At 45.0% G+C, this 27,565-nt stretch overlaps 1 protein-coding gene across 1 annotated transcript in view; it reads left to right on the forward strand.

Annotated features, from left to right (window-relative positions):
• The first annotated feature begins 253 nt into the window (after positions 1-253).
• The window catches only part of KCNJ6 (potassium inwardly rectifying channel subfamily J member 6), a 42,305-nt gene continuing 14,993 nt past the window's right edge, over positions 254-27,565 (forward strand). Inside the window, exon 1 of the mRNA XM_044287650.1 lies at positions 254-1,145. Coding sequence (XP_044143585.1) covers positions 260-1,145 — 886 coding nt within the window. The 5' untranslated portion in view covers positions 254-259. The remainder of the gene's footprint in view (positions 1,146-27,565) is intronic.

Raw genomic sequence — 27,565 nt, forward strand, 5'->3', positions numbered from 1 at the left:
CATCTTCCAGAGTAATAGATTCTCTATGTAACCATTCTCCATTCAGGTCAAGAAATGAGCATCCCCCTATATTACTCCCTTAGAAGGTACATGAAAATGGGTCTTCTAAACTCGGTCACTGCTTTCAGGTTTTTGGATAACTAACCTATGTTTCGTTTCTTTCCAAATTGTTGACTTTCACAAAACAATCTTTTTAGCATTTTAATATTTTTGTTTTTCCTTTTCATGTTGTCAGATTCCAAGCCTCAAATAAGTCCTGATGGAGCAAGACGTGGAGAGTCCCATCTCGATACAGCAACCAAAGCTCCCAAAACAAGCCAGGGAGGACCTCAAACAAAAGTGCACAAAACGGAAGATCCAGAGATATGTACGCAAGGATGGCAAGTGCAATGTTCACCATGGGAATGTTCGAGAGACCTACCGCTATCTGACTGATATCTTCACCACTCTGGTAGATCTCAAATGGAGGTTCAACCTGTTTATATTTGTCTTGGTTTACACAGTAACATGGCTGTTTTTTGGAATGATATGGTGGCTTATAGCATACATTCGAGGAGATCTGGACCATTTACAAGACAAAGACTGGAATCCATGTGTGGATAATCTTAATGGATTTGTTTCAGCTTTTTTATTCTCAATCGAGACAGAGACAACGATTGGCTATGGACACAGGGTCATTACGGACAAGTGTCCAGAAGGTATCATACTTCTACTAGTACAGTCCGTTTTAGGTTCAATTGTCAATGCCTTTATGGTTGGCTGCATGTTTGTCAAAATATCCCAACCCAAAAAAAGGGCTGAGACTTTGGTCTTTTCAACCAATGCTGTTATATCCATGAGAGATGGAAAACTGTGTCTGATGTTCCGGGTGGGAGATCTCAGGAACTCACATATTGTAGAGGCATCAATAAGAGCGAAATTGATCAAATCCAAACAGACGAAGGAGGGGGAGTTCATACCACTGAACCAGACGGACCTAAATGTTGGGTATGACACTGGAGATGATCGACTATTTTTGGTTTCTCCTTTAATTATAAGCCATGAAATCAATCAGCACAGCCCTTTTTGGGAGATTTCAAAAGCTCAGTTACCAAAAGGAGATCTCGAGATCGTGGTCATCTTGGAAGGCATGGTTGAAGCTACAGGTAATTTCAATAGTCGTTTATTAATTTTCATTTAGACTTGTCTAAGGTTGTGATCTATAAAGTGTATCTGGTTACTTGCTTGACATTTCAGACTTAGTGGTGGGTCCAAGATCTCCAAGCTAGACTTCAAGCTCTATACAAGCTCCATTCAGGTGTTCCTATGGCTGGACTGAAACCCTTGTGCCAAAATTACTAACCACTGATGATGTCTATATACATAAGGCCTCTTTCACACGGGCGTCATGTTTTTGACCCGGATAAGATGCGGGTGCGTCGTGGGAAAATGCTAAATTTTTCCAGTGAGTGCAAAACATTGGAATGCGTTTTGCACGCGCATGAGAAAAATCGCCATGTTTGGTACCCAGAAGTTCGGGTTTGGGTTAGGTGTTGTGTAGATTGTATTAGTTTATCTTATAACATGGTTATAAGGGAAAATAATAGCATTCTGAATACAGAATGCATAGTACAATAGGGCTGGAGGGGTTAAAAAAAATTATTTAACTCACCTTAATCCACTTGCTCGCGCAGCCCGGCTTCTCTTCTGTCTTCTTCTTTGAGGAATAGGACCTTTGATGATGTCACTGCGCTCATCACATGGTCCATCACATGATCTTTTACCATGGTGATGGATCATGTGACGGACCATGTGATGAGCGTACTGACGTCACCACAGGTCCTTTTCCTGTGCACAGCAAAGATGAAAACAGACGATAAGCCGGGCTGCGCGAACAACTGGATTAAGGTGAGTTAAATTATTTTTTTATACCCCTCCAGCCCTATTGTACTATGCATTCTGTATTCAGAATGCTATTATTTTCCCTTATAACCATGTTATAAGGGAAAATAATAATGATCGGGTCTCCATCCCGATCGTCTCCTAGTAACCGTGCGTGAAAATCTCACCGCATCTGCACTTTATTCACTTCTATGGGGCCTGCGTTGCGTGGAAAACGCACAAAGAGGAGCATGCTGCGATTTTCACGCAACGCACAAGTGATGTGTGAAAATCACCGCTCATGTGCACAGCCCCATAGAAATGAATGGGTCCGGATTCAGTGCGGGTGCAATGCGTTCACCTCACGCATTGCACCCGCGTGGAAATCTCGCCCGTGTGAAAGGGGCCTAACAGTAAAGTTGAACAAAGCTGCCAATATCAGCGGTACAGTACAACTTCCCGACAGGAGAACATTTAGTGATCAGCTTATTGACAAGTAAGGGATGTCCAAAGTCAAGAACCCCTTTAAAAAGTAGAAGAACATAATATCTGTGATAAGTAACTTTTTATTTAAGGCTACTTTAACACCGGATCCATCTGGTATCTGCACAGACGGATCCGCACCTATAATGCATAAGCTTGTATCGTTCAGAACGGATCCGTTTGCATTATTCTTTTTTTCTGCTCTGGATGCGGACACCAAAACGCTGCCTGGTGATGCGGAGCCAAACGGATCCGTCCTGACTTACATTGAAAGTCAATGGGGGACAAATCCGTTTTCAATTGCACCATATTGTGTCAGTGAAAACTGATCCGTCCCCATTGACTTACATTGTAAGTCTGGACTGATCCGTTTGGCTCCGCATCACCAGGCAGACACCAAAACGCTGCAAGCAGCGTTTTGGTGTCCGCATCCAGAGCAGAATGGAGGCGGAACGGAGCCAAACTGATGCATTCTGAGCGGATCCTTATCCATTTAGAATGCATTGGGGCTAAACTGATCCGTTTTGAACTGTTTGTGACATCCCTGAAACGGAATTCAAAACACCAGTGTGAAAGTCGCCTAAAACAGCTTATATTTCAGGTTGAATAGTTCTTGCTAGGGATGAGCGAATCGACTTTGGATGAAACATCCAAAGTCGATTCACATAAAACCTTGTTCTAATACTGTTACAGGGCAGGAGCTCCCTACAGTATTAGAATGTATTGGCTCCGATGAAACAAAGTTATTGCTTCGCGAATTCTTGTGAAACTTCGCGCAATAACTTCATAAATTAATTTGTACTGTAAAAAAAACATTTCCCGAACTCTGGTTTGGTTCCAAGGTTCCTAGTCACTAAAATCTAGACATTTATGTCCCGCACCCTGGGAACTCTCCCACAAGGACCACCGTAAATCAGTCCTAGTATAGATCACAACACACATATATAGAAGTCCCACCAAAATCAGTCCTAGTATAGATCACAACACACATATATAGAAGTCCCACATAGCCGTATTATGTAATACTACCCTATAGCATACAGTGTAATAATATAGACAAATGTTCTACCATCCTGGCAGTTGTGGATACCAGACGACCAGTACGAGCACATCCTAATATTCCAAATCAGCCGAGAAAACACACTGCACCTACCTCTGTACCAGAACTAGAGAAAATGAGTCCAGCCAGTCTGCAGATTTATGACTGCGAGATTTAGTACTATGTTAATGAATCTGAAAACATAATTTGGACTTGTTCCAGAGTAAAGCTGTTTAACCGTCATTTTGTGTTCTGGAGATACTGTATCAAGGAACAATTTCCCTCAGTCACCCACCACCTTGTGGTCTTGCATGGTATTACACTTTGGAATAACCAAGTTCTTCTGTGACAGAAATAATATATTACTCTTTGCAATTTTTATTTCACTTATTATTATTATTATTTGGAATTTTTATCATGGGAAGCTTTCCAGATGAGAGTCCTAGAATCATTTAAAGGGGTTATCCAATCCTATAAAAGGCCCCCCCAATATGTCAGGCCCCCCACACTGAATATACTTATCCCGCGCCGCTCCTGGTCCCCGCACCGCCGCTGCTGCTTCTCCCTGTGCTCAGATGAAAACATCAGGTGTCGGGGGAAAGCAGCCAATGGCAGGCAGGGACGGGGACAAGCCTCCCTAGCATTGCGGGTGACCCCATCCCCGCCTGCCATTGGCTGCTCCCCCCCTACATCGGATGTTTTCATCCAAGCATGGGGAGAAGCAGCAGCGGCGGTGCGGAGACCAGGAGCGGAGCAGTGAGCCAGGGGAGTATATTCAGTGTGGGGGGCCCGGCATATTGGGGGGCTTTTTATAGGATAGGATAACCCCTTTAATAATGAATTTTAGAAAAGTTGCTTTTGCAGAGTATATGTTGGGGCAGGGTCACATTAATACTGGGTGGCATCTCCCCTTGCTGCCATACGCTCTAGAGGCTGGGTATCCTGTGGCATGCCTCAAGGCGGGTTGTCTGTCTCATGCTCCTCAGACGTGCGGTAGGAACCTCGGTGGGCCAAGTTCAGGATATATTACTCGCCGTAAACATCTGCTCAGCCTCGTATGTTTATTTTATGAATAGGTAATGTCGTCTGCCCAGGAGTCTCTCGCTTTTGTCTGAACGCCAGTGTCAGACACTGTAAAGAGAGGGCACAGGTGCTTCGAAGTGGGAGGTTGGAGAACATCAATTCACGAGGACAACCTGTGCTTTATAGGGCGCCGGCGGCACAGGTCGTAAAAGAGGGAAGGTCCATGAGCCGCAGGTGCTGGAGATGAGCATTTTACATTAGACCTAGTCATGCAACGTGGAGACTGGGCGATGGCAGTGTCCCTATACAGCACATACAGGTCTTTCTAAAAAAAATTCGCATATTGTGATAAAGTTCATTATTTTCTGTAATGTACTGATAAACATTAGACTTTCATATATTTTAGATTCATTACACACAACTGAAGTAGTTCAAGCCTTTTATTGTTTTAATATTGATGATTTTGGCATACAGCTCATGAAAACCCAAAAATTCCTATCTAAAAAAATTAGCATATTTCATCCGACCAATAAAAGAAAAGTGTTTTTAATACAAAAAGTCAACTTTCAAATAATGATGTTCAGTTTTGCACTCAATACTTGGTGGGGAATCCTTTTGCAGAAATCACTGCTTCAATGCATGGAGGCAATCAGCCTGTGGCACTGCTGAGGTGTTATGGAGGCCCAGGAGGCTTCGATAGCGGCCTTAAGCTCATCCAGAGTGTTGGGTCTTGCGTCTCTCAACTTTCTCTTCCCAATATCCCACAGATTCTCTATGGGGTTCAGGCCAGGAGAGTTGGCAGGCCAATTGAGCCCAGTAATACCATGGTCAGTAAACCATTTACCAGTGGTTTTGGCACTGTGAGCAGGTGCCAGGTCGTGCTGAAAAATGAAATCTTCATCTCCATAAAGCTTTTCAGCAGATGGAAGCATGAAGTGCTCCAAAATCTCCTGATAGCGGCTGCATTGACCCTGCCCTTGATAAAACACAGTGGACCAACACCAGCAGCTGACATGGCACCCCAGGACCATCACTGACTGTGGGGACTTGACACTGGACTTCAGGCATTTTGGCATTTCCCTCTCCCCAGTCTTCCTCCAGACTCTGGCACCTTGATTTCCGAATGACATGCAACAGTCCAGTGCTGCTTCTCTGTAGCCCAGGTCAGGCGCTTCTGCCGCTGTTTCTGGTTCAAAAGTGGCTTGACCTGGGGAATGCGGCACCTGTAGCCCATTTCCTGCACACGCCTGTACACGGGGGCTCTGGATGTTTCTACTCCAGACTCAGTCCACTGCTTCCGCAGGTCCCCCAAGGTCTGGAATCGGTCCTTCTCCACAATCTTCCTCAGGGTCCGGTCACCTCTTCTCGTTGTGCAGCGTTTTCTGCCACACTTTTTCCTTCCCACAGACTTCCCACTGAGGTGCCTTGATACAGCACTCTGGGAACAGCCTATTCGTTCAGAAGTTTCTTTCTGTGTCTTACCCTCTTGCTTGAGGGTGTCAATGATGGCCTTCTGGACAGCAGTCAGGTCGGCAGTCTTACCCATGATTGCGGTTTGGAGTAATGAACCAGGCTGGGAGTTTTTAAAAGCCTCAGGAATCTTTTGCAGGTGTTTAGAGTTAATTAGTTGATTCAGATGATTAGGTTAATAGCTCGTTTAGAGAACCTTTTCATGATATGCTAATTTTTTTAGATAAGAATTTTGGGTTTTCATGAGCTGTATGCCAAAATCATCAATATTAAAACTAGGGGTGCACCGAAATTCCGGCGGGCCTAATCCATTTCGGCCGATATTGGTACATATCGGCAGAAAATAGCGGGGAGGGACTGGGAGGAGGAGCTGGGGGCCGGTGCGTTCACTGTGCTCCGGCCCCCAGCTCCAGTAGTTATAAAATGTGTACAATTAATAAGGATTCTATTCACGAGGCCCCCTCTGCAGTACAACATTCAATATAGCCACATCCTACTCACAGGGCTGTTATCTTAATGCTGGCCGGCCGGGCAGCGTCACGACTGACGTCATGTGCCCAGCCTACTTTCTGAATGAAGGAGGCGGCGCAGGCATGTGACGTCAGTCGTGACGCTGCCGCTCGTCTGCCCGGCCGGCCAGCATTAAGATAACAGCCCTGTGAGTAGGATGTGGCTATATTGAATGTTCTACTGCAGAGGGGGCCTCGTGAATAGAATCCTTATTAATTGTACACATTTTATAACTAGTCTGTACTGGAGCGGCAATGGGGGGGGGGGTCTGTGGATGGCACTGTTATGGGGTGGGTGGGGGTCTGTGGATGGCACTGTTATGGGGTGGGTGGGGGTCTGTGGATGGCACTGTTATGAGGTGGGGGGGTCTGTGGATGGCACTGTTATGGGGTGGGGGGTCTGTGGATGGCACTGTTATGGGGTGGGTGGGGGTCTGTGGATGGCACTGTTATGAGGTGGGGGGGGTCTGTGGATGGCACTGTTATGAGGTGGGGGGTCTGTGGATGGCACTGTTATGAGGTGGGGGGGTCTGTGGATGGCACTGTTATGAGGTGGGGGGTCTGTGGATGGCACTGTTATGGGGTGGGGGGTCTGTGGATGGCACTGTTATGGGGTGGGGGGTCTATGGATGGCACTGTTATGGGGTGGGTGGGGGTCTGTGGATGGCACTGTTATGAGGTGGGGGGGTCTGTGGATGGCACTGTTATAAATATCATTAAAAAAAAGTATTTTAAAAGTATTTGGGCAAAAAGGCAGTTTCGGTTTCGGTTTTCGGTCAAGGGCATCCTGAATTTTCGGTTTCGGACCAGAATTGTCATTTCGGTGCACCCCTAATTTTAAAACAATAAAAGGCTTGAACTACTTCAGTTGTGTGTAATGAATCTAAAATATATGAAAGTCTAATGTTTATCAGTACATTACAGAAAATAATGAACTTTATCACAATATGCAATTTTTTTTAGAAGGACCTGTATAACTTACCAAAATAAAAGCATATGATCAGTTCAATTTCCCACTGCCCCATGTTACACTCACAGGGGCACAGGAAGCTGAGATACAGGGAGCTGCCGGGCACGATACCGTAAAGCTCTTTAGCCATACTTGCCAACTAAACTTGGGAAAGAGACTTTCTGGGTAAGCAGACAAATCCTCAGGGTGCCCCATGTCCTCTTTAAAAATATACCCAATCCCCTCCTCATATTTGCAGTCCTCTATGCCAGGGCACTGCCACAGACCGTGGTCTGGTGCTGAACCCACCTCAGGACATTCTCTGTGGCAGTGCCTACGATGTGAGTATCAGAGTTTGGTCTTGTCTGGGGTCTGTATATTTTTTTAGGGAGTCTAGAGTCTAGTCTAGGGCCTGTATTTGTTTAGAGGGTCTGGTCTGGAGCCTGCAGTTCTACAAGGCATCTAGCATGGGGTATTTGTTTAGAGGGTCTGGTGTGGGCTTTGTATTGGTTTAGGTTGTCTGGTCTGCGGTCTGTATAGGTGTCTGGTCTGGGGTTTGTGTTTCAGGTGACTGGGTTTTGCGGTGGCCCCAATGCTACGCTGGGTCCCCTGGACACCTTTGAGCTGTGACCACATGTTGCTGGAGGAGATGGTAAGGGCTGGGCATAAAACAGCACATATTTCAGAATGCATGCAGATTAATATTGTGCAAGCACCTTTTAAAAGGTCCTTTCGTGACCTAGGACAATCTAAGAATACATCTCATCAGTCAGCATTTTCCTTAATTCTGAGCCTGCTGCACTTCCTCCAGATCTATAAAGATGGGGCTTTGACTTTCTGGCAGGTTTCCACGCTGCTACACAGTCACCATCTGTACGCCAGTAATGGCAAGAGCACGACTGAATCTCCCAGCCAGAAAGCCTGTCAAAGGAGTATTATAATATAAAGTGAAATACAAACGTGACCCTAAAATAATAAGCCGAGATGAATATAAATGGTCCCGAATCCGACCTGCTCTATGGTCATATTGTAGCAGTAACGATACTAATAACACAGCCAGTAATCTGAGTTCAGGAGCTCAGCATACATCATTTATGTACACAACTCCTTACCTGATATGACATATGGTGGCCTTGCAGGTGCCAGCAGGAGCGCCACAGGCTTCCCCGCGGTGGATTATGCTGCCAATATAGAGAAGTGTCTGATAACGAGATACCTAGTCTCATAATCTAATGTTATAAGGAAACTAATATGTACATCCAGGCTCCATCCGTCCTGCTCTCTGGTGTCCTGGAGATACCTTCAGCATGGACTTCACTGTACTGAGGTTATATTGATGATGTTCTCCACAGTAAAATTGCAGCAGCATCATTAAAGCTTGTTACTTCACTGCAGCGAGGGGAGGTTTTTGTTTTTCATTAAAGGAGTTCTCCGGAAAAAAAAAAAAAAAAAAAAACTTAATTATTACTTTAGTATAAATATATTCCCAAATACATTTCATTAGCTATAATGAGTCATTTTGTCTAGGGAGCAAACAGAAGAAATAAAATGGCCGCCGTCCTATTAGTACACACAAAACCTGTCCTAGTCACACAGGAGGACAAGTTACTTCTCCACAATGAGCCATAGAGCTGCCTCATCCTCCTCTCTGCTCTGCCTGTCAGGGATTATGATCCTGAATACAGATGATAAGATCTTCATCTGTATCTCTGTAGAAGGAGACATGAAGTACAGAGAGGACGGACAGGACAGACTGTGGTGATGGAGGCTGCATACAAGTGCTGCTGCTCATTATCTACACCCCCACCTCCTCTCTGTACTCCATGTCTCCTGATGAACTCCATTCCTACAGAGATTCATCTGAAGATCATATCAGCTGTATTTTGGATCCCTGACAAGTAAGGGAGGAAGATGACGCAGCTCTTTAACTTGTCCTCCTGTATAATTAGGACAGGTTTTGTGTGGACCAGTAGGATGGCGGCCATTTTATTTTTCCTAACGATTGCTTCCCAGACAAAACGAGCCATTATAACTAATGAAAGGTATTTGATAATATATTTATAATGAAGTAATATTTAAGAGTATTTTCATTTTCTTAATTCCGGGAGAACCCCTTTAAATACTGGCACAAGTCAAGAGTTATAGCGGAAAACGGTCCCACATAGTCATTTTTTTTTTTGTTTGTTTTTTTATATTTTTTTTATTCACTTAGCGCCCACATATTCCACAGGGCTTGACATTGAGTAACATAAAAATAAATGTATTGATATGCCCATAAGAGATTACACTCTACAGGAGAGAGGACCCTGCACGTAAGAGCTTACACTCTACAGGAGAGAGGACCCTGTTCATAAGAGATTACACTCTACAGGAGAAGAAGTCCCTGTTCATAAGAGATTACACTCTACAGGAGAGAGGACCCTGCCCATAAGAGCTTACACTCTACAGGAGAGAGGACCCTGCCCATTAGAGCTTACATTCTATAGGAAAGGTCTATGCCCATTAGAGCTTACTCTCTACAGGAGAGAGGACCTTGTCTAAAAGAGCTTAACTCTACAGGAGAGAGTTTTTTTGCCCACAAGAGCCTACACTGCACAGGAGAGAGGTCCCTGTTCATAACAGCTTACACTCTACTAGAGCAGTTACAATGATATGCTACATATTTTTATACAATAGTTAGCCCCAGATTGAAGATGTCCTTCAGACCGTTTCAGACTTTGGCTCACCATTAGAGCTTACACTCTAGAGGAAAGGTCTATGCCCATAACAGCTTACACTGTACAGGAGAGAGGTCCCTGTTCATAACAGCTTACACTGTACAGGAGAGAGAACCTTGTCCATAACAGCTTACACTCTACAGGAGAGAGGACCCTGCCCATTAGAGCTTACACTCTACAGAAAAGGTCTATGCCCATAGTAGCTTACTATCTGCAGGAGAGAGGACCTTGTCCATAACAGCTTACACTCCACAGGAGAGAGGACCTTGTCCATAACAGCTTACACTCTACAGGAGAGAGGTTATTGCCCACAAGAGCCTACACTCTACAGGAGAGAGGACCCTGTTCATAAGAGATTACACTCTACAGGAGAAGAAGTCCCTGTTCATAAGAGATTACACTCTACAGGAGAGAGGACCCTGCCCATTAGAGCTTACACTCTACAGAAAAGTTCTATGCCCATAGTAGCTTACTCTCTACAGGAGAGAGGATCTTGTCCATAACAGCTTACACTCTACAGGAGAGAGGACCCTGCTCATTAGAGCTTACACTCTACAGAAAAGGTCTATGCCCATAGTAGCTTACTATCTGCAGGAGAGAGGACCTTTTCCATAACAGCTTACACTCCACAGGAGAGAGGACCTTGTCCATAGCAGCTTACACTCTACAGGAGAGAGGTTATTGCCCACAAGAGCCTACACTGTACAGGAGAGAGGTCCCTGTTCATAAGAGCTTATACTCTACTAGAGCAGTTACAATGATATGCTACAACATATTTTTATACAGTAGTTAGCCCCAGATTTGAAGAAGTCCTTCAGACCGTTTCAGACTTTGGCTCACCAGGGCAAATGATTTTGAGGGCCACCCTCCATTTATAGAGGACATATGTCCATTGTACACACAGGACATATCATCAATAAGATCTAACTGATTATTTATGGCAAGTGATTGGCTCCAAAGTCACCTCCAAATAGTACAATACGATTTCTGCTGGACCCTTGGGCACCATTATTGCATCACTGCATGAACTCAGTAGAGAATTGCTGTGATGCCAAATATGCAAAATGTTGTATTTTGTTTGTTTTTTGTCCTTCAACCTTCAGTCCAGCCCAATAAAATACGAGTCCCTTCCATAATAAGGGTGCAACCTCCTCTCTCATGTCCTATTAGGGCATGTTGAGGTAATTGTGCCCACCGTCCCAGTCAGGTTTCTCACTGTCGCCCCCCTGCCGTGTAGAATATACTGGACTAGGTCCCGAGTGGAGAAGTGTCTGACAACTACTCTGAGCAGATATTTGGTTTATGATGGTGGCCCTATCAGCAGTTCTGCATGGTTAGAACTGCTGACAGACTCCTTTTAATTCTATTGCCATTGAAACAACAGTCATTTATTAGGCTACTTTCGCATTAGCGTTTTTTTGCCGATCCGTCATGGATCTGCAAAAACGCTTCCGTTACAATTATACAAACGCATGCATCCGTCGCATTACGTCTTCTATAGCATGACGGATCCGTCAGGAACACCATTGAAAGTCAATAGGGGAAGGATCCGTTTTCTTTTGTGTCAGAGAAAACGGATCCGTCCCCATTGATTAACATTGTGTGTCAGGATGGATCCATTTTGCTCCGCACCACATCGCAGACAGAAAAATGCTGCTTGCAGCGTATTTTTGTCCGCGACGGGAGCGCAACCAAGCGGAACGGAATGCATTTTAGTGTATTCTGTTTCGTTCAGTTTTCTCCTCATTGACAATGAATGGGGACAAAACTGAAGCGTTTTCCTCCGCTATTGAGATCCTATTACGGATCTCAATAGCGGAATTGAAAACGCTAATGGAAAAGTAGCCTTATTTATGTAGATGATACTGGTCCATGTATATGACAAAGAAAGCCACAAACCTCAGTTATTTATAAGCACTCTCTTTCTCTGGTGCCCCAAGATGGTGATTTTCCCTGTGGTTTGCGGAGATCGGCTCAGGTGAAGCAATAACATTTTGCGGACACTTAATTGCTAGACAGCAGCTCTACCCTTTCGATTTCATGTTATAGTCAAGGACTATAAATTATGTCCAAACCACTCACCGTTCCGATGCTTCAAATAAAGCTATTGTCAAGATCTCTGCTTGCCGTGAATGAATCATTCTTGCTTCCAGCCAGGTGCATGTGTCTGATTGACTCCATAACATGAGAGAGCCCTGACACACGGTAACAAGCTCTGCAGTTGTATATTTATTTAAACATGATCAGGACAGGTGTTCAGCCTGTGGATGCAAACAAGAATCTTTTGATTCATTAACAGCAAACAGATATCTTGAAAACAGGGCTGTCCTATCCTTAGCATCATAGGTCATCACTATCAGATCAGTGCTAGTCCAACTCCCAGCACCACTGCCGATCAGCTGATTAGAGGGGCCTCGGCACTACAATGAGTGCTGCACAGCGCCATACATTTGGTAGTGGCTGTGGCGGGTATTGCAGCTCCAAAGAGGCATAGTCACTACCAAATGTATGGCTCTGTGCCTGGTAAAGAATGAAGGGAGCACAGCACTCGCTGGAGGGTTGCTGTTTATTCAGTCGGCTGATCGGTGGAGATTCCCAAGACTAGCCATAGACATGAGATATCTGCCAACCAGCAGCTCCCTTTCCTTTCTCCAAACGCTCATTCAGGTGGGCCTATCCAAGAGGGAATAACGGGCAAAATATTCACGCATCACACTGACATCCTGTTGATATGGATGGTCAGCCTGCAATGCTGCCGTTCTCCTGCGGAGGTGCTATAGGAGAATTTAACATCTGCAGCTGGATTCCCCTACAGATTTGTAGTTGATCAAGACAAGTTCAAGATGCATACTAATTGCAGGAGTTTCCTTCACAGTGTCCTGATATCACTACAGCCTTAGGGCCCTTGCACTTGACTGTATGCCCTCCGAGACATGCGGGCCATATGTCCCGAAGCGGCATTGATTGTTCACACGGGAGCGCACAGCATCATAGATTACAATGATGCTGTGCACATCGGGCCGCCCACGGGGCTATTGTCCCGCACTCATACGATCTTAAAGGGGTTGTCCGGGTTCAGAGCTGAACCCGGACATACCCTTATTTTCACCCATGCTCCGATGCGCTCCCTTGCCCTGCACTAAATCGCGCAGGGAAAGGTCTCTTTTGTTTTCAATAACACACTGCTGGGCAGAAACTTCCGCCTGGCAGTGTGTTCGGTGACGTCACTAGCTCTGATGGGCGGGCTTTAGCGCTGCCCTAAACGTTTTACTGGCTAGGGCAGCACTAAATCCCGCCCATCAGTGCCAGTGACGTCACCGGGCTTCCTGGCAGCCCCATGGAGAGCCCCGGTGCGTCACTGGATCTCCAAAAAATGCCTTTGCCCTGCGCGATTTTGCGCAGGGCAAAGGAGAGCATTGGAGCATGAACTGCTCCGATGCTCCTGTCAGGGGGGCTGCCGCGGTGAAAATGTAGGTATGTCCAGGTTCAGCTCTGAACCCGGACAACCCTTTTAAGAGTGCGGGACAATAGCCCCGTGAGCGGCCCGATGGGCACAGCATCATTGTAATCTATGATGCTGTGCGCTCCCGTGCGCACGATCAATGCCGCTCCGGGACGTATGGAGGGCATACGGTCGTGTGCAAGGGCCCTTAGGCTACTTTCACCCTAAAGTTTTTTGCGGATCCGTCATGGATCTGCAAAAATGCTTCCATTACAATAACACAACCGCATGCATCTGTCATGAACGGATCTGGTTGTATCATGTCTTCTATAGCCATGACGGATCCATCATGAACACCATTGAAAATCAATGGGGGACGGATCCGTTTTCTATTGTGTCAGAGAAAACGGATCCGTCCCCATTGGCTTGCATTGTGTGTCAGGACGGATCCATCTTGCTCCGCACAACATCGCGGACAGAAAAACGCTGCTTGCAGCGTTATTCTGTCCGCGATGGGAGAGCAACCCAACGCAACGGAATGCATTTTGGTGCATTCCGTTTCGTTCAGTTCAGTTTTGTCCCTATTGACAATGAATGGGGACAAAACTGAAGCGTTTTCCTCCGCTATTGAGATCCTATGACAGATCTCAGTAGCGGAATTGAAAACGCTGATGTGAAAGTAGCCTTACTTCTGCTCTAGTGACCTCCAAGGACAGTGCACACAAGGAAACATCCCGAAACACCGCGTGTGATTGTAGTTATCCTTTCAAAGCCTTTTGGGAATGTTTGAAGCAGAAGGAAAAGCTTTCCGGCCACGTTTCTTGAATCTGAGGTGGAGAATCATCACACTTTTCTATGCACGCTACAGAGCCTTAAAAATGTATGTCACCAGATGGTTGCTTCATGGAGCGGGTGACGGTTATATAGCTAATATGGTTAAAAAAAAAAAAACATCTTGTATTTCCATAAATGTAACTACAAACCGGATTCCAAAAAAGTTGGGACACTAAACAAATTGTGAATAAAAACTGAATGCAATGATGTGGAGATGGCAAATGTCAATATTTTATTTGTAATAGAACGTAGATGACAGATCAAACGTTTAATCCGAGTAAATGCATCATTTTAAAGGAAAAATACGTTGATTCACATTTTCATGGTGTCAACAAATCCCCAAAAAGTTGGGACAAGTAGCAATAAGAGGCTGGAAAAAGTAAATTTGAGCATAACGAAGAGCTAGAAGACCAATTAACACTAATTAGGTCGAAATCCTCACTGGCGGTTCTACACCAGGAAAACCAGTATAAAATTTTGATGCATTGGTACCACACTCCTGACCTCCTTCATAGAATGAATCCGGTAGTTCCGAGTGTATGCTGGAGGTGTGGGTTACATAGGGGTACACTGCCTCATATCTATTGGGACTGTCCCAAGATACGCCCCTACTGGATTGGAGTGGGCACCCTTCTAAGTGATATTTTTGCGGTGGATATCCAGCCTGACCCTATGTCCTTCCTGCTCAATGTGGTACCTCGTCAAATTAAAAAACACACACTTAAGTTGCTACTAATGATACTTACAGCAGCCCGTTGTCTAATCTCTCGATGTTGGAAAAGCTCCGAACCGCCCAGGGTTTCTGATTTGTACGCTAGGGTGACGGAAGTCCGAACCCTGGAATACTCTACGGCTATGTTTCAGGACAAAATTGCTCTCTTCAATGCCATATGGGATCCCTGGGACGTTTACTGGGCTACGAGACCTCCTAAGAGAGCTACTGAGATTAGGGTATCTTCCCCCCCCCCCCCCTTTTTGTGTCTTTGTTCTTGTCGTTACCCTTGTCCTGTTATTATTCAGTGGTCCTATAATGGACTAATTAAAGATAGACGCAGTATTTTTTTTTTTTTTTCATCTGTGCGCTTTATTGATATGTTAATGATTGACATTCCTCTTTAACTTGTGGAATATTACTGAATGTTATTACTGCCTAGGTTACTGTGAATTTGGTGCTTCGTATGTTGTGCCTCATGTCTTGTACTAATGTGCATAGATCTGTTGTGAATATGCTTTGTCATTTCTTCATTCTTTAATAAATATACAATTATAAAAAAATAAAAAAAAACACTAATTAGGTCAATTGGCAACATGATTGGGTATAAAAAGAGCTTCTCAGAGCGGCAGTGTCTCTCAGAAGCCAAGATGGGTAGAGGATCACCAATTCCCACAATGTTGCGCAGAAAGATAGTGGAGCAATATCAGAAAGGTGTTACCCTGCGAAAAATTGCAAAGACTTTGCATCTATCATCATCAACTGTGCATAACATCATCCGAAGATTCAGAGAATCTGGAACAATCTCTGTGCGTAAGGGTCAAGGCCGTAAAACCATACTGGATGCCCGTGATCTCCGGGCCCTTAAACGACACTGCACCACAAACAGGAATGCTACTGTAAAGGAAATCACAGAATGGGCTCAGGAATACTTCCAGAAACCATTGTCAGTGACACAATCCACCGTGCCATCCGCCGTTGCCAGCTGAAACTCTACAGTGCAAAGAAGAAGCCATTTCTAAGCAAGATCCACAAGCTCAGGCGTTTTCACTGGGCCAGGGATCATTTAAAATGGAGTGTGGCAAAATGGAAGACTGTTCTGTGGTCAGACGAGTCACGATTCGAAGTTCTTTTTGGAAATCTGGGACGCCATGTCATCCGGACCAAAGAGGACAAGGACAACCCAAGTTGTTATCAACGCTCAGTTCAGAAGCCTGCATCTCTGATGGTATGGGGTTGCATGAGTGCGTGTGGCATGGGCAGCTTGCATGTCTGGAAAGGCACCATCAATGCAGAAAAATATATTCAGGTTCTAGAACAACATCTGCTCCCATCCAGACGTCATCTCTTTCAGGGAAGACCCTGCATTTTTCAACAAGATAATGCCAGACCACATTCTGCATCAATCCCAACATCATGGCTGCGTAGGAGAAGGATCCGGGTACTGACATGGCCAGTCTGCAGTCCAGACCCTTCACCTATAGAGAACATTTGGCGCATCATAAAGAGGAAGGTGCAACAAAGAAGGCCCAAGACGATTGAACAGTTAGAGGCCTGTATTAGACAAGAATGGGAGAGCATTCCTATTTCTAAACTTGAGAAACTGGTCTCCTCGGTCCCCAGACGTCTGTTGAGTGTTGTAAGAAGAAGGGGAGATGCCACACAGTGGTCAAAATGGCCTTGTCCCAACTTTTTTGGGATTTGTTGACACCACGAAATTCTGATTCAACATATTTTTCCCTTAAAATGATAAATTTTCTCAGTTTAAACTTTTGTTCCGTGATTTATGTTCTATTCTGAATAAAATATTAGAAGTTGGCACCTCCACATCATTGCATTCAGTTTTTATTCACGATTTGTATAGTGTGCCAACTTTTTGGGAATCCGGTTTGTAGTAAAATGGAAGCGGTGCTTGTAAGGCTGAATTCACATCACCATTTAGCTTTCCGTTCTTCTGATCCGTCAGAAGAAGAGAGAAAAAAACAGGCACCTGTAAAAAAAAAAAATGGATCCTTTTGCATCAGTTAGCATCCATTTGAGCCATTCCCATCTGAGATCCGTTTTAAGGGCTCATTCAGATGGCCGTATGCTGTCCGTAAATATGCTTATCTGTTTTTTTTGCGGAATAGATGCGGACCCATTCACTTCTATGGGACCTTTTCTTCTGTTCAACGGCTCAGAAAAACAAATAAAACATGTCCTATACTTGTCAGTGAAAATCAGGATGTGGCCCCATTGAAGTCTATGGGTCCACAAAAATGCAGAATGCAATCCATTTTTTTCCGGACACCCTGAATTGTCCAAAAAAAACAAACAAAAAAAAAAACTGATCCTAATTTTTGCAGACAGCATAGACGGGGGGGAGAAAGTCCTACATTTCCATCTAAAAAACGAATCTCAGACGGAAATGGCTAAAAACGGATGCCAACTGATACAACAGGATCCTGTAAAAAAAAAAAATCAGATCCTACGCCTAAGGGCTCATGCACACAAACGTATTTTTGTTCTGTGTCCGTTCTGGCTTTTTTTGCAGACCGTATGCGGAGCCATTTATTTTAATGGGTCTGCAAAGAAAAAGGAAGTTACTCCGTGTGCATTCTGTTTCCATATGTCCGCTCCGCCAAAAAAAAAAATAGAACGTCCTATTATTGTCCCCATTATGGACAATTATAGGACTGCACACAGAATGCAAATGCAAAATATGGAATGCACACAGACGTCATCCGTATTTTTTGCGGATTCGTATTTTGCAGACCACGGTCGGGTGCATGAGCCTTAACTGATGCAACAAGGTCAGTTTTTTTTACAAGACCATTTTTTTATTTTGTTCTCAGAAGAATGGAAAGCTAAACGGTGATATGAACTCAGCCTATAAAACGAGTCCTATTTAAAGGGGTATTCCCATCATAATGATCACTGTTGAATCTGTTAATCATTTGACAGTGATCATTTTTGTAAATATATTTGATTGATTAACCAATTCCCACCCTTTAGGAGAAAATTCATCTCCACTTATCTCATTGTTGTCATTCGGTCTCCCCTGGTTACAGCCACCGCTCTTCTCCAGAATCCCTGTGGCCGCACTTGTGCAGAAGACGCCTTCTTTTCTCCCGGCCGGGCTGCTCGCTGTCCTGAACGTGCACGCCGCCGCGCATGCGCCATGGTGACTTCTTCCTGGCCAGAATAGTACAGAGCCGCAAACGCACACGCCAGCTCTGTACTATACTGGCCAGGGATAAGTCACCGTGGCGCGCGCGCATTCAGTCCAGCGCACGGCCCGGCGCTTTATTGACAGAATGTATTACTGTGTCCGAGAATTAGAATAGTATTATGTCTGACGGAAATACAGGGTGAGGACAAGTCTGGACGCGGTAACTGGTGTCATTTGTAGAAAGTGTGTGACAGTATCAATTGGGAGGGGGCGGCTGCATTATTAGGTGGTGGAATAGTTTTTGGACACCATTTGTAAATCCGCCATATTGAATACAGCTCAGGTTTTTCCAGTGGGAAAGGGATCATGTGATATATCATTCTTGGCTAGAATTACCTGTTCGGGTCATCATTTCCTAAAGTGCTTCACATGACGTGTTCCATGTGTCCACCGGTCTGCGCGCATTTCATCCAGTCTTTGTGAACACACTGAAGAACCGCAGGTGATACTTCTTTACAGCATTGTAGGACTCGCAGTGCTCAATATGGCTTACCGGAAATGGCGAATACTACAGTGCTGTGAAGAAATGTCACAGAATGACATTTTGTGATACATAATAGAATTTTCAGACACAAAATTATATTTAGGTAGATCAAATACAATTGTGTCACCCTAAATCCATTTAAAATTTGTGACACATGATAATGATAACAGTTGGTAAAGGGCGCGGCTCGGCGCGCTAGTGAACGGACGCAGGACACGCTGCTCCTCCAACAAACATCCCAAGCTTTTACCATCCGGGGCTTTCAAAACCTCATTTTACAAAAGAAACACCGGCACAGCAGCCGAGGAAGGGTCTGGCCGCTTTTCACCAACTATGGAAGCGACCCTGGCGCATACCTGGGTCGCAGCCTACCACTCGGCCAAAGCCCCGACCTCAAGTACTGGCGGTACCCCGCACGCTTGTCGGCTGCCTGAAACCGGAACAGTCCAGACCCGAAAGTTCAGCTGGAAGAAGGAGCTGAGGAGAGGAGCCCAGAGACGAGTCACAGGAGGTAGCGGGAGGAGAAGGCCGGGACGGCCCACAGCTGCCGACATAGAAGCAGGTCAGCTCAGTCTGGGCAGGCAGGGGGAACCAGAGCACACGGAACACTGCACCATATGCACAACCACCATATTCGCCCCCACCGTTATAATACAACTAGGTGGGCAGAGCACTTGAGAGCGCATTATACCTCGGACCAAAGCGCTGGTGACGGAGCACAGGGAAGGACCCCCTGAAGAGACACCTCTGGGGCTATCACATATAATAAGAGTAGAGGGTGAGACTCCCAGCCAGACCACAAGGCTGAAAACTAAGCCACCCCACAGATCCCATAGCCATATAGATTCTGGCTACAATTCAGCTAAGGACACCCACCTGCACACGTATACACGGCAGGTCTATTATAGACTCTCACATCTGAACCCCCAACAAGGAGCATTGCTCCAATTTTTCTAGCTGGATTCCACAAAGCTGTCTTCTACCTCACTCTCCTCATCTGACCCCTACTACATACAAAGGCCTCATGCACACGACGTTATGTTTTTTGCGGTCAGCAAACCACAGATCCGCAAAAAACGGAAGCCGCCGGTGTGCCTTCTGCAATTTGCAGAACGGGCGGCCCATTGTAGAAATGCCTATTCTTGTCTGCAAAATGGACAAGAATAGGACATGTTATATTTTTTTGCGGGGCCACGGAATGGAGCAACGGATGCGGACAACACACGGAGTGCTGTCCGCATCTTTTGCGGCCCAATTGAAGTGAATGGGTCCGCATCCGAGCGGAAAAAAACGCAGCTCGGATGCTGACCGAAACAACGGCCGTGTGCATGAGGCCTAAACAAAACACTGTGGCAACACCCAAAACAATACCGCCAAAAGACGCCCATGCATCAGACTCAGAACAGGCAAGTGATGATGGCGGTGAATATTCTGAAAATAACAAACCAATCTCTAGGGCATTTCTTACCCACTTACTAACCTCCTCCCTAGCCCCCATTGCTAAAGACATATCTGAAATCAAGCAAGTCCTTCAACACCTGGATCGATACGCTTGAACAAACTCAGACGTTTGTCATAAGCCACTCAGCGGCAGTCGCCTCAAACCTCCAAATACAAGAGGCGCATATCAACAAGTTATATGCCACTATGGAAGATTTAGAAAACCGCAACAGACGCAATAACTTGAGAGTGAGAGGAATACCAGAATCCGTCGAAGCCACAGACATCACAAACACCTTAACAGACATATTCTCAGGACTACTTGAATACTCTGAAAAATAGTCACTAATCATTGAAAGAGCACACAGAGCTCTGAGACCAAAACCCAAACCTACTGAACCCCCCAGAGATATCGTCTGCAAACTACTGGACTTTCGCTTAAAAGAACAAATCCTCCAGAATGCAAGATCTTCAGATTCCCTCTCCCATAATAAACAGCCAAATAACAATAATCCAAGACCTAGCACCATCTACACTGGCAAAAAGAAGATTACTCAAGCCACTTACAGATGCACTCCGCCAGAAACAATTAATGGTTCGCTGGCTATTCCCATTTGGCATCTCCATCTCGGCCAATGGAAAACGCTATACAGCTCGCACGTCAGAAGAAGTAGCAGCAGTGGCGACAGAGCTAGACATCCCACTGGACCAGCCACCAATACTAGAAATGGCACATTCGACTATCGACATACCCACTCTACCCGTGCCATGGGAAACAGTCGAAAGGCCCAAGAACCAAAGAACCAAGAAGAGGTCCCAAAGAAGTTCGACTTCACAAAGATGTCTGGACCCAGTGTGAGCTGCAAAAACACATCTCCTTAAAGACTGCTACTTTTATGTTGAGTATCATATTTAACTTTCTTTTACAGGTTCTTACTAGTTAATGTTACTCAAAAAAGGTATGACTGACAGTACCCCCTTTACTATGTCACAAACACCAAACAATGTTTAAATTTTTATGTTTTTAGGCACCATATGCATAAATCCACTACCGACCGTTCAAACAATGGTACATACCTCATCTCTATATTTGACTACCCAATTTTTGCCCTTCCTACCACATAAGTCCCCTCGCCCGAGACCACATCCTTAGCACAACCTATTGATTACTACATTCACAGATAAACACTGACATACAAGACATAACCTTTGTCTCATACAATGTAAGAGGCTTTAATTCACCCGTTAAAAGATCTCAGATCTTGGCATATCTTAAAAAACTAAAAGCAGACATCTTGCTATTACAAGAAACACGCCTAATCCAATCCAAGTCCCCCAATTTCCAAAAATCCTTCTATAAATCGATGGTATCATTCATACTCAATAGCTCTTAATAAATATGTACCCTTCCAACACCAAGATACTCTCGCTGATGACCAGGGTCGTTATATTTTTATTTAAGGTATAATAGCCAACACATTAGTAACTATAGGAAACCTATATGCTCCGAACAAGAATCAAGACACCTGGATTGCACGCACCATGAGAGAATGCAAAGCATTTATTGAAGGAACTTTCCTTTTAGGAGAAGACCTTAATACAGCTTTACATCCACATATGGACACGTCCACCGGACTCTCAATGCTGTCTAAGAAGGCGCTCAACAGGATACATAAAACATTACATTCTAGTAGATACTTGGAGAAATATCTGACAGAAAGAGATTACACTCACTTTTCCCCGTGCAACATTCATACGGACGCATAGATTACCTATTCCTTCCTCTCCCATCACTTCTGACTATTAGAGAAATAAACATAATACCCCGTGTGCATTCAGACCACTCAATTCTATTATTACGCACTTCACTCGGTGGCATCACAAAATCCTCGATGACTTGGAGACTGAATGAATCCATCCTCTCTAACCAACAATATAAAAGCCGCATAGAAAACGCCTTAACAGATTACTTCTATAGGAATATTGATGAAACACTACCCTTTACTACAATTTGGGAAGCCAATAAAGCAGTTATTAGAGGAGAATTTATCTCAATAGCCTCACACCTCAATAAATCTAGGCAAGAAACGATAAAGAAACTATATCGTGAGATTCAACAACTTCAGCTCACGCACAAATCAACTAACTCTAGAGACACCCTTCGAACACTAGTGACCAAACGACAGCAATTGAGAGACATATTAAACGTACAATCAGCTAATATCTACATGTCATGGTAAAACAGACTTTTCATACATGGTGACAAAGTATCCAAATTAATGACGTCCCACATAAAGAAGCGCAAAGCACGCACGTATATACTCTCAACAAAACACCATTCAGGCTCCGTAATACGAATGCCAAAGGTATATCCGACGCAGTCTGTCATTATTACAAATCTCTATACCAACTAAGAGCACAGGACACTAATGATCAAACAACGAGGAGACGGCAGGATATCAAAGACTTCCTCTCCCGTGACTGTCGGAGGACCAACAAAGAGAGATAAACAAGCTTATTAAAAGGACTCATTCTCCCAACATTAATTTACCTGTTCCAGATGCTACCGATTAAGATACCCAAGACATATTTTACAAAAGCCAGATCCCTATTCTCAAACTACATCTGAAAAAATAAACAACCCAGACTAAGCTTTTCGATACTAACACTACCCAAACAGCTAGGTGGCCTGGGGGTAACAGATCTATCCTTGTACCATAAGGCAGCAGTACTTTCTAGGATAATTCACTGGGCTAGACCTACAACAGACAAACTAAATGTAGCACTAGAGTAACTTTCCTCCCCGATACCCCTGAAGACATTGCCGGTAGCACCTACTGACTACTTAGACACACTAACCTTTAAGAACGTCCTAACTCAAAAAGTAGAACACATATGGAAAGTACAGGCATCGCATCTCCTACCGGCCCACTCCCCGCTCCGCTAGCTACAGTGAGAGACTCCCGAAACTGTACACTGCACCACGACACCTGGATTTCCCAGGCCGTTTACACTCCACAGACATACCACTAGAAAACATTATGGAAAATGGAACAGTGAAGTCTCTAGCCGACATAAATAATTTAACAAAAGAGAAACCACTAAACTTCCTAGAATATAACAGACTCAAAATGGCACTTCACTCCTATATATCACATGGACAATTAGACAGACAACTGACACAACTAGAAACCCTGATGGCACAACGCAACACACCGGTCAAGGTATTATCGAAACTTTACAATCTTCTCCTAACTCTATTGGTCCCGCCAAAACGAGCCTACATAGGCCTCTGGGAAAGAGACTTAGGAATTAATCTATCACCCATCGCAATCTCAAACATCTACAAAAGTTCCCATGGACCATCTTCCTGTATAAGAATACAAGAAAATTCTTACAAGATACTGTCCAGATAATATTTAACCCCAGTTAAAACTAATACTTGGTATTCATCTATTCCTGACACTTGTTGGAGATGTAATTCAGAAAGAGGGACATACTTACACATTTGGTGGTCCTGCTCGAAACTAACAGCGTTCTGGAACTCCGTCTTGGAGATTACCAAGAACATCTGTTCATTGAAAACGATACCTTTGCCTACCTTGATATTCTTAGGTTGGAATGAAGAGAAACAAAATGTGCAAAGTAAATCCCTCCTTCCATTCCTACCGGCAGCCGCTAAACTCCTAATCCCCCTGTTGTGGAGAACGACAACTTGCCCCACAATACCCCAATGGTTGCATAAAGTGAACCAAATATACAGTATTGAAGAGATTGTCGCCTTAACTCAACATACCCAGAGTAGATTCACAACACTTTGGGTACCATGGGTTACCTATCGCAATTCAATCTCTTTCCTTAACCACATGTCAGAAGAAATTGACCCACAAACAGTTACCAACAGAGATATATGAGACGAAATAACCAACAGTGACAACCCTCTCACTTTCTGCACCACCGTGCCTATTAGACAGTGGGTTGTACCATACCGCCTTTCCAACACAATGCCTTGTATTGTTTTTCACTTGAATACTTGTTAAAACATAATAAAAATAATAAAAATAAAAAAAGGAGATAACTGTTAATAGGGAGCAGGTTACAAATATTTCTGTGTCAGTGAAGCTAATTGTCTTATACAGTAGTGTATCCTTGCACCCAGTGGCGGATCAAGAGCCTGGTCTCGGGAGGGGCACTTCCAGATTATTTTCTGTCCGCCGCCACAAAACAATGGTACTTATAGAACAGACTACACAGTGTAGCGGTATACTGTATATTGTGAGGCACAGTGTAGAGGTATACTGTATATTGTGTGGCACAGTGTAGCGGTATACTGTATATTGTGTGGCACAGTGTAGAGGTATACTGTATATTGTGGGGCACAGTGTAGCGGTATACTGTATATTGTGAGGCACAGTGTAGAGGTATACTGTATATTGTGTGGCACAGTGTAGCGGTATACTGTATATTGTGTGGCACAGTGTAGAGGTATACTGTATATTGTGAGGCACAGTGTAGAGGTATACTGTATATTGTGTGGCACAGTGTAGCGGTATACTGTATATTGTGTGGCACAGTGTAGAGGTATACTGTATATTGTGGGGCACAGTGTAGAGGTATACTGTATATTGTGAGGCACAGTATAGAGGTATACTGTATATTGTGTGGCACAGTGTAGAGGTATACTGTATATTGTGGGGCACAGTGTAGAGGTATACTGTACATTGTGGGGCACAGTGTATAGGTATACTGTATATTGTGAGGCACAGTATAGAGGTATACTGTATATTGTGGGGCACAGTGTAGAGGTATACTGTATATTGTGGGGCACAGTGTAGAGGTATACTGTATATTGAGGCACAGTATAGAGGTATACTGTATATTGTGTGGCACAGTGTAGAGGTATACTGTATATTGTGGGGCACAGTGTAGAGGTATACTGTACATTGTGGGGCACAGTGTAGGCTATATGTGTATAACATAAACATATTTCACATGAACACTTACAGTTACTTGGCTTGACCCTTGGGGATCTCGGACGCCACTTCAACACTTTGGCCGGGTGCTCGGCGGAGCTGATGTTGTGTTTTATCCTAATGAGAAAGATTTCATGATAAGCATTTGGAGAAGGGACAGAGGGATAGCAGAGCAGAGAGAGGCTGGTGCTGCTACTAGGGGGTCATACAATGGGGGAGTAATAAAGCCCACCATAATGCCCCCCCATAGAAATAATTCTCCTTATAATGTGACAGTGCAAAAGATACCCCCTTGTAATGCCCCCAGTTGAGCTTATGTCCCCATAGTGCCCCCATAATGTGCCAGTATAAATACCTCTATATAGTGCCCCCAGTAAATGCCCCCATAGTGCTCCACACCCTCCTTCCTCCTAGTGCCCCCCATAATGTACCAGTATAAAATGCTCCAGTAGAAGCCATCAGTGTCCACCATAATTTGCAAGTATAAAATACCCCTTCTTAGTGCCCCCCGTAGATGACCCCATAGTACTCCTCTCCCCCCTTCCCCATTATAAAATTGTACTGTACAGAGCCCTCCATATAAAATACCCCTTCTTTGTGGCCTCAGTCGATGCCCCTATAGTGCCCCCAATCATGTGCCAGTATTAACAGCCCCCCCATGTGCCAGTATTAATAACAGCCCCCCATGTGCCAGTATTAAAAACAGCCCCCCCATGTGCCAGTATTAAAAACAGGCCCCCCCTGTGCCAGTATTAACAGCCCCCCCGTGCCAGTATTAACAGCCCCCCCGTGCCAGTATTAACAGCCCCCCCGTGCCAGTATTAACAGCCCCCCCCCGTGCCAGTATTAACAGCCCCCCCCCGTGCCAGTATTAACAGCCCCCCCCCCGTGCCAGTATTAACAGCCCCCCCCGTGCCAGTATTAACAGCCCCCCCCCCGTGCCAGTATTAACAGCCCCCCCCCCCGTGCCAGTATTAACAGCCCCCCCCCCCGTGCCAGTATTAACAGCCCCCCCCCCCCGTGCCAGTATTAACAGCCCCCCCCCCCGTGCCAGTATTAACAGCCCCCCCCGTACTAGTATTAACAGCCCCCCCGTGCCAGTATTAACAGCCCCCCCGTGCCAGTATTAACAGCCCCCCCCGTGCCAGTATTAACAGCCCCCCCTGTGCCAGTATTAACAGCCCCCCCCGTGCCAGTATTAACAGCCCCCCCCTGTGCCAGTATTAGCAGCCCCCCCTTCCCGTATTAACAGCCCCCCCCTTCCTGCCAGTAAAAGTATTGTATATATTTAAAAAAAAAAACAAACACATACTTACCTACATGTCAGCGATGCGATGCAGGCCTCTTCCGGCCTGTGTCCCGCGCTGTATGGCTCAGGCGGCGCGATGACTTCATCGCGCTGCCTGCGCCGGCCTCTGATAGGCTGCAGGTACTAGGCCGGCAGCCTATCAGAGGAAGGGAAAGGGACACACCTCTCCCTCCCCTGCCGCAGCACAGGCATCTGTATCGCTGTCCTGAGGACAGCGATACAGATGACTGGAGATGAGCGCTTCCACAATGGAAGCGCTCATCTCCCTGTGCCCCGCCGCCACCGCCGCCAGCTCGGGGGGGGGGGCAATTGCCCCGTTGCCCCCCCGCCCTGGATCCGCCACTGCTTGCACCAAATAATACCAACATACAAAGACCAAAAGATACCAGCATACAGGGACCAAATAATACAAACCTATAACAAATAATATTAACAGATAACCAATAATACCAGCATACAAGAAACAAATAATACGTGTAGAGATGACCGAATTTCATGTTATGAAAGGGCCCAAATAACACCAGCATACAGGGCCCAAATAACACCAGCATACAGGGCCCAAATAACACCAGCATACAGGGCCCAAATAACACCAGCATACAGGGCCCAAATAACACCAGCATATAGGGCCCAAATAACACCAGCATACAGGGCCCAAATAACACCAGCATATAGGGCCCAAATAACACCAGCATACAGGGCCCAAATAACACCAGCATACAGTGCCCAAATAACACCAGCATACAGGGCCCAAATAATACCAGCATACAGGGCCCAAATAACACCAGCATACAGTGCCCAAATAATATCAGCATACAACAAATAACACCAGCATACAGTGTCCAAATAATACCAGCATACAGGGCCCAAATAACACCAGCATACAGTGCCCAAATAATATCAGCATACAACAAATAACACCAGCATACAGAGCCCAAATAACACCAGCATACAGAGCCCAAATAACACCAGCATACAGTGCCCAAATAATATCAGCATACAACAAATAACACCAGCATACAGAGCCCAAATAACACCAGCATACAGAGCCCAAATAACACCAGCATACAGGGCCCAAATAACACCAGCATACAGAGCCCAAATAACACC

This window comes from Bufo gargarizans, chromosome 3, assembly GCF_014858855.1.
Source record: "Bufo gargarizans isolate SCDJY-AF-19 chromosome 3, ASM1485885v1, whole genome shotgun sequence".
In the NCBI taxonomy this organism is placed as follows: domain Eukaryota; kingdom Metazoa; phylum Chordata; class Amphibia; order Anura; family Bufonidae; genus Bufo; species Bufo gargarizans.